This window comes from Ailuropoda melanoleuca, chromosome 6 (assembly GCF_002007445.2).
Source record: "Ailuropoda melanoleuca isolate Jingjing chromosome 6, ASM200744v2, whole genome shotgun sequence".
Taxonomy (NCBI): Eukaryota; Metazoa; Chordata; class Mammalia; order Carnivora; family Ursidae; genus Ailuropoda; species Ailuropoda melanoleuca.
Window position 1 is genome coordinate 104,805,485 of NC_048223.1, and position 7,655 is coordinate 104,813,139.

At 47.5% G+C, this 7,655-nt stretch overlaps 1 protein-coding gene across 12 annotated transcripts in view; it reads right to left on the reverse strand.

Moving 5' to 3' along the window:
• Window positions 1-7,655, reverse strand: part of STN1 (STN1 subunit of CST complex) — a 44,770-nt gene that overhangs the window by 35,623 nt on the left and 1,492 nt on the right. For 11 of the 12 annotated variants that reach the window (XM_034663231.1, XM_034663229.1, XM_034663226.1 and 8 more), the window contains exons 2-3: window positions 7,340-7,655; window positions 6,849-7,040 (exon numbers count right to left, since the gene is read on the reverse strand). In XM_034663231.1, coding sequence (XP_034519122.1) covers window positions 6,849-7,040; window positions 7,340-7,358 — 211 coding nt within the window. In that variant the 5' untranslated portion in view covers window positions 7,359-7,655. The remainder of the gene's footprint in view (window positions 1-6,848; window positions 7,041-7,339) is intronic. The other variant, XM_034663234.1, reaches the window with a different exon arrangement.

Below are 7,655 nucleotides of genomic sequence, written 5' to 3' on the forward strand. Positions count from 1 at the left end.
GAAAGTTTGGCTTTAAGGAAGCTTGTCCTAATGCAGAAAAGAGAAAACCAAAGTTGCCCAACTAGATTTGGTTAATCTTCTTTCCACTTGTGAAAATGAAATGTGCCTCCTTGTGGACCTCTCACAACAGGCCTGAAAACCGTCATCAGATTATGAGACCAAATCTATCTTGAGGGACTGCAAAAGGAAAGAGAGGAAATCATAAGAAAGGCTCCTTTGACTTTTTTTTTTTTTTACTAGTGCTTTTCTAGGAAGCCAGTCATCATTTCTATGAATTAGCAGTGATTTTTTTTTTTTTAAGGAGAAGATAATTAGGTTACAAAATGCTGCTCTTCAGAGACAGCGGATTATAACTCAAAAACTTCTCTCTTTTTTTAAAAAAAGATTTATTTATTTACTTATTTGAGAGACAAGGAGAGAGAGCACGTGTGTATGCATGCACAAGTGAATGGGGGGGGGGCAGAGGGAGAGAATCTTCAAGCTGACTCCCCTCAGAGTGCGAAGCCTGATGCCAGGCTCAATCCCACAACCCATGAGATCATGACTTGAGCCAAAACCAAAAGTCAAGTCAGACACTAAACCAATAGAGCCACCCAGGTGCCCCTCAAACTTCTCTTTTTTTTAAACAATTTTCAAAACCCAGAGGACGGATACCAGCAGACAGGTTCCTGCCAAAGGAGAAACCTGAGAGGACAGACCTTACATTAACACCCAGAGGCCCCTTTTGGACCTGGGAAGGAACACAGACAGAGGGACTCCTGGCTGCAGAGAGTCCCTGATTCCAACCAACCCCAGGTCTCAGTGCTGTCCTGGTCCCGTGCAGAGCTTCCTGTCGCGGTCCCCAAACATCCTGACCCTTTTGGCTTAAGCTGCTTGCATGTGCATCTAAAATCTTCTCCAGCCTGTTTTCTTTCCCCCATGATGGCCGAATTCTTTACTTGCATAAAGAGGCTATACCCGTTTAAGTGGCAATTTCCTTTTTAAATAAAGATCTGACCTGTAAATAAACATTCATCAGCACAGACATCTGGCCACCTCCTCCCTCCCCACCAAGCCTGGTCAGAGCCTCTCTTCTCCACATCCGTGGGGCTGGGGGGGTGGGACAGACCTGTGGCCTGAGCCCCGATGCCTTTCGAAACCCCTAGACTGGCCTCTGCTGATGGCTCTCTTGTATCCCATCTGGATAGAGGGGCTGGAGACGACTCACTCACGGAGAGTCCTAGAGGATGGATAAGGAGGCTCTGAGCCTCAGTCAGCTGGAGATTCTAGGAGAGTGAGATATGGTTGGAAGGAACAAAATGGTGGCAAATTAAGCCTAAAGAAGGGCCGTCTCCCTGGTAGGGATCCCTCTAAAGATGACTTGGTGGATTAGAGACCACACACAGGGTAACCGTGGGGGCCATGAGCTGAAATGGCAGGGCCACATAAGGGAAGGAGCCGGAGTCACTGTTATCCCTGAAGAAGTGTCACCCCCTTCCAGGAACACAGGTTAGTAGGGACAAACTGGCTCCACAGAAAATCCAGGCAATGTTAAGAGCAGGACAGTTTCAATCGTCTTCACCTGAGTTCTTAAGATTGATATCCAGGTCCCTTAGTTACTACCTTTGGTGAAACCCTTGGGGCCTTTGCCCCCACCTGCCTGCACTGACCAAACACAAAGAGAAAAGGGCTACATCCGAGGGAGAGCCCTGCAGGATGGCTGCAGGCAAGCTCAGATTTCCCAGCGGCAGAAAGAAGTCTAAATCGGGAGAATGAGCCTTTCCTAGGGATGCGGGCATGGAGTTCTCTGCCGAAGTGTTCCCCAGCACCGTGCCCTGACACACTTGTGTGCAGAGAAGAGCTACGGCATGGCACTGTTTTGGGTCAGCTATAGGGTCAGAGAGGCTTGGAGTGGCCTGAGCTCCAGGCTGTTCTCTGGCTGCAGCCAGCCCTTTCTGCTTCCCCAAATGCACTGCACAGGTAATAACACTTTCTTTTTGTGCACTGAGCAAAGTTAGAGAGAACTGTTTTCTAGAACCTGACTGGCCTTCCCCTACCCCATCTCAATGGATGGTTTGTCCTGGTTGCCAGGCATTTGTTGGCATTTGAGACAGAGCACTCCACAAGGTTCCATGTGGTCTGTTGTGGCCCCCCAGGACATTAGTGGTAGGAAGCAGAACTGTGGAGGCCTCCAGGCCCGCTGGAGAGCCCACTGCCTACAGCCCTGAAAAGTCTTCCCAGCTGGTCCTGGAGCCACTACGGGGCACTCTGCCGGTGACGTCTGGAAGCTTAAGAATCTCGGGACTCTTCGGGTCTCCCTGGGACAGCCTGGTATGTGCTGCTATGGTGGTTTTTATAGTAAAGAGCCAACACACTTTGAGAAGGGGAAAAGAGCTAGCCAAAAGGTGTTGTGCCTGGGTTGAAGCATACGAAAAAGGTGTTAAGAAGACAGGACTAGGGGCGCCTGGGTGGCTCAGTCGTTAAGCGTCTGCCTTCAGCTCAGGGTGCAATCCCGGAGTCCTGGGATCGAGCCCCACATCAGGCTCCTCCGATGGGAGCCTGCTTCTTCCTCTCCCACTCCCTCTGCTTGTGTTCCCTCTCTCGCTGGCTGTCTCTCTCTCTTTGTCAAATAAATAAGATTTTTAAAAAAAAAAAGAAGAAGAAGAGGAAGACAGGACTAATGACACAAGCCAGTGAGGTCCTCGAGTCTCCTGTGAAGGAGGCCAATCCTCCAACGATACAAACCGGTCGGGCCACTCAGTAAAAATCTGAACAGGTCTTCACGTGAGGACACCACAGGCTTTCTCAAAAAAAGCACAGACAAGGGAGCCCCCTAAACTTTTATCTTCTAGACCGACAATGGCTCGCCTTCAAGGGCAGACAGAGTCACTCAGAGATGCAAAAAAATCCTTCCAATCTCAAGGGGATTGATGCAGAAAACATCTCAAAAGTGTCTCTGAACAATGGAGAACAAATTCAGAAGGAAAGAACACATGGGTTGAATCAAAACATTCAGAGAAAATCAACTGAGGCGAAAACACACTGCTTGGGGATAGAGAAGACACGTGTTCACGTGTAGGGAAACACAAAGCACACAAGTCAGAAATGCAAAGTCGAGCAGATGCAGAAGGCACGGACAAGAACTGGACAGGCCCACCTCCTCCTATCAACACAAGATTCTCCTCTAAGACAAAAGAGCTGAAAAAAGTTGGATGGCAGTTCTGTTGACTGCAAGAAAGCTCCGGAAGCAAAGACAGAAAATAACCCAAACAACAGATACTGGCTGATGGGGAGTTCAAGTTGCACCCTTCCCCACGTGGTCCTTCTGTTCCTGCTGCCTTCATTCCACATGCAGCCCCCAGAGGCCCAAACATACCGGCGGATCCCTGGACCATCAGGTCCCCAGGAAGGTGGAGGGTCATGCAGGGAGCGTTCAGGGACCCGGGGTCACACAGGGAGGTTTGACTCAGCTTTCAGGGCAGCCCATCCCCGAACAGCCACCACCATGGCAAGACATTCGCCTGGTTTCTCTCTTTTAAAAGTACTTTTGATTTATCTCTTTTTAGTCTGCCATTATTTAATGGATGTCCAATAGTATTCAGATGCCTAAGACACTATTTTTAATATAATTTTTATGAATACACTATTTCCACTTCATCAGACCCTTTAGAATTAAAATAAATTATCGTATTTTGATTTAAATAACAGATTCACTATTTATCTCATTATTAAAGTCTGACACGGATATTTAGAATAATAAAGACTATTTCTGTATGCTACAAAAAAAAAAAAAAAAAAAAAAAAAAAAACCCCNAAAAAAAAGCAAAAAAGACCCCCAAACTGGGGCACCTGGGTGGCTCAGTTGGTTAAGCAGCCAACTCTTCATTTCAGCTCAGGTCATGCACTCATGGATGGTAAGATCGTGGGGCTCCGTGCTCAGCCAGGAGTCTACTTGAAGATTTTCTCCCTCAGCCCCTCCCTCAAGTTACTCTCTTTCTCAAAAATAAAGAAATCTTTAAAAAAAAAAAAAAACCCAAAACCTATAAACACCACCACCACCACAAACTTCGTAATATTTTCATAATTTTTTTTATTGGTTTAACACTAAATTTGCAGATTAATTTAGAGAAGTTGACATTTTGCAACCATTTCGCATGGCAATTCTGATGGATGGTGAATACAGAGAGTAAGGACAAATTTCACATTAAGGGCACAGTCTCCCACAAAATTGCTTTCCTCACTCACCAGCCCTAACCTGGGGCATTCTCAGGCCACCCACCCTTCTGACCAACTGGCTACAACTTCAGGGGGTCCTGTAACTCTCTCAGCTTTGGTGATTTGTTAGAATGGGACACAACTCAGGACGGTACCAGACTTATGACTGTAGTTTTATAATGAAGGGTACAAATCAGGACTCACTAACTAAGAGATGCATCGGACAAGGCTGGAAGAGTCCAAGCACAAAGCTTCTGTACCCACAGAACACATCACCCTCCTGCCAAATCAATGTATGATCACCAACCAGGAAAATTCACCTGAGCCTCAGTGTCCAGTTTTTATTCGGGTTTCATTATGCAGACATGATTGCATCGCTGGCCACATGACAACGCCAGCCCCAGCTCCCCTCCTTTCCCAAGGGGTTGGGCTGATGTCACCTGCCTGGGAATCCCAGTCCTCTAATCACTTGGCTGTTCTTTCAGGCATGGACAACCCCTATCCTCAAACTGAACCAAAAATAACAATGAAAACAACACAGAAATGAAAACCCAGACTAGGGGAATTTCCCATCCACCTACAGAATGATCTCAAGAGGACCACTCTTGTGAAATTATGGCTGGTGTCTGCTTCAAGTATGATGTTTCATTTTAAAAACTATTGGAGTCGGCAGTTAGTTAGGTTTTTAACAGCATGCCTGGGTCATGGCTAGCTATCCGGGGAAGTTAGAGGCCGGTGCTGGCAGCTCTCCAAAAACAAAGCCATAAGAAGCTGGATCAAACCAGACAGGCTCAAGACAAAGAAGACCAAACACCTGGGCCAAGTAAGGGAGAAAAGGCACAAAAACCCCTCTCCTCCAAAAAAATCCCTCCCCAAGTAGTAAATATTCCACCCCCTAATTAACAACAAGACCCCAAAACCCAGGGTGCAGCTCTCCCTGGAGCTCGCCTGCTGTCACATCTCGAGAGTGTACTCTCACTTTATTTTTTTTTTAATTTTATTTAAATTCAATTAACACATAGTGTATTGTTAGTTTCAGAGGTTGAGTTCAGTGATCCATCGGCTGTCTATAACACCCAGTGCTCATTACATCACGTGCCCTCCTTAATGCCCATCACCCAGTTACCCCATCCCTCCAACCCACCTTCCCTCCAGCAACCCTCAGTTTGACTCCTGAAGTTAAGAGTATCTTATGGTTTGCCTCTCTCTCTGTCAAGAGTGTACTCTCAACGTTAATAAACTTTCCGATTTGCACTGCTCAACCCTTGTGTCTAGTCTCTCCTTGAATTCTTTCTTGCAATGAGACTAAGAGCCTCTGGCAACATCCCTGGGACGGGCTGGGTGGAGGCCTCAGGGTCAGGAGTCTCCCCCAGTCCACCTGGCAACAAAATCACAACTGAGAACAGTATTACCAGTGACATAGCAAAGACCATCAGGATCCATTTTCCTTGGTTTGCTGTTAATACATCATGAAGTCCTTCACCCACAGGAAGAGTTAAGCCCCTATCATGCCCTGGTATTTCCTTGAGCACCTCCATAAGACCTTTCTTTCAAATGCAAGGCTGGCATTTGGTGTGAATTACTTTCTTCCTGAGATGAGCTATGAATACCAGCCTGTTCTGGAAAATGGACAACTGTGGGGGAGGACGGCTGCCTTCCAAGAAAAAAACAAAAACCAAACAGACCATTTCCAACAATAATCAGGAAACCAAGGTGTGGTATGAAAAATCTACACAAAAGGCTTTAGAATAAGGTCATCCAAATATATTTGTACATAGAACTGGAAACACACAAAGCATCCTCTCATTAATACTGTGCATACTTGAGCTGCTTGACTGACTCACAGCTTGCTATTCATTCAAAACCAGCAGAGTTGAACCAAACTTCTCACATAGCACAGTAAACACGTGAAGATCCATACACAGCTCCGTGAATTATTTAAATCTACCCCAAGTTATATTTGTGATGTTTTTAGGTATGAAGAACCTGTCTTTAGTAACCACCACTAAAAAAAAAAAAAAAAAAGGGATTCCTTTAACTTTACATTTATAATCCTTTGTTGCTCCAATTACTATTTTTTTGAGGGCCCACCATATGCCAGGCACTGGAATCATGTAGATGAATAAGGCATATAACATCTTTCCTCCCAGGGAGTTTATATTACTTGGTTCTGATTAACTGAAAACAAAAAAAAGACCCCACAAGAAAATGAGGCCTGCTTAATCCCCATTTTTACAAAGAAGACACGCAAGCTTCGCAGGTGAGTCACAGGCCCAGGCTGGTGCCAGGCACTGTTAAGAAAGGGAACAAGGCCTAGAGATGTCTGATCCAGTGAGCTTTCCACCAAGAGCTGTCCCAGAGAAAAACAACTGAGCATGTTAAAATATGAAAGACCTCAATAACAGATTAAAAAAAAAATCCTGGGTACAAAGGTTACTTCCCCAAGCATTTATTTTAAAAATAAAAATAAGACTTAGACTTTTTAACTTGCACAGAAATGTATTCATTCGCGAGTCCTGGCTAGGTTATTTTCAGAGCCTGCAGCAGGGAAGGCTCTCCTGAGAGCCACTACCCAGCTTCCCGCAGCTTTGGGGAAAGAAGGGTGAGGAGCCGGTGCAGCACTGGGCCATCCTCCAGGCCCACCAGCCACATACCTGGTACCTGACGGGACTCCTTCAAGTCCAGGATATCCCCGATGTAGAGTTTTGCAAAGGCTAGAAACACAGGATCCAAACCCCACAAGAGGGAAGGGGTCTCTTCACGCTGGCTGGATTCGGGCTGCATCGGGAGGCTGGGGTTTGGCTTGCAGCCAACCCTCAAAGGTTCTGCGTCACCGAGTCGAGGATCTAGATGTGAGACAACAAAACAAAACAAAACAAAACCAGGATGCAAGGCTTTAAAGTTGTGAAATCAGCATGGCCCCGAAGCTGCTCCCGGGCGGCTATGGAGAACTCCGGGAGGGGTAAAAGCCGGGGTCGGGGGCCTGGCAAATTCACGCCATGGGGCCTAAAGCAAAAAGGCATTCCTCGGGCGAGGGCCTGTGCGTTCCTTATGGCTCTCCCTCTGGAATCTCCTCTGCCCCACGGGAGTGTTTCTCCTTCCCCCCAAGGACCAACTTCAAAACGGACAAATGCTAACTTTTCACCTTGGGGAGCTATGTCCATACAGGCACACACCGAAACCGCTTTGGTGGGCGGGGTCCGGGGAGGAATGGGCGCCCTCGTGGCCAAACACACTGGGGTCACAGTGGGTGGGTCTGTGCGTCGCTCGGCCCCGGCACCTTCCGGTCTGGGGATGAGCCTGAGGAAAGGAGGAAAACGGAAACGTAAAGCAGACCCGCTCGAAGCCCCTCCCGCCGCCAGCCCCCGGCCCCCAGGAGCGCGCAGGCTCGGCCCTTCCGCGCGCTCAAGAGCCGCGAGCGCCACGGCCCCGCCCGGCGCTAGCGCGCGGGGCGCAGGGCC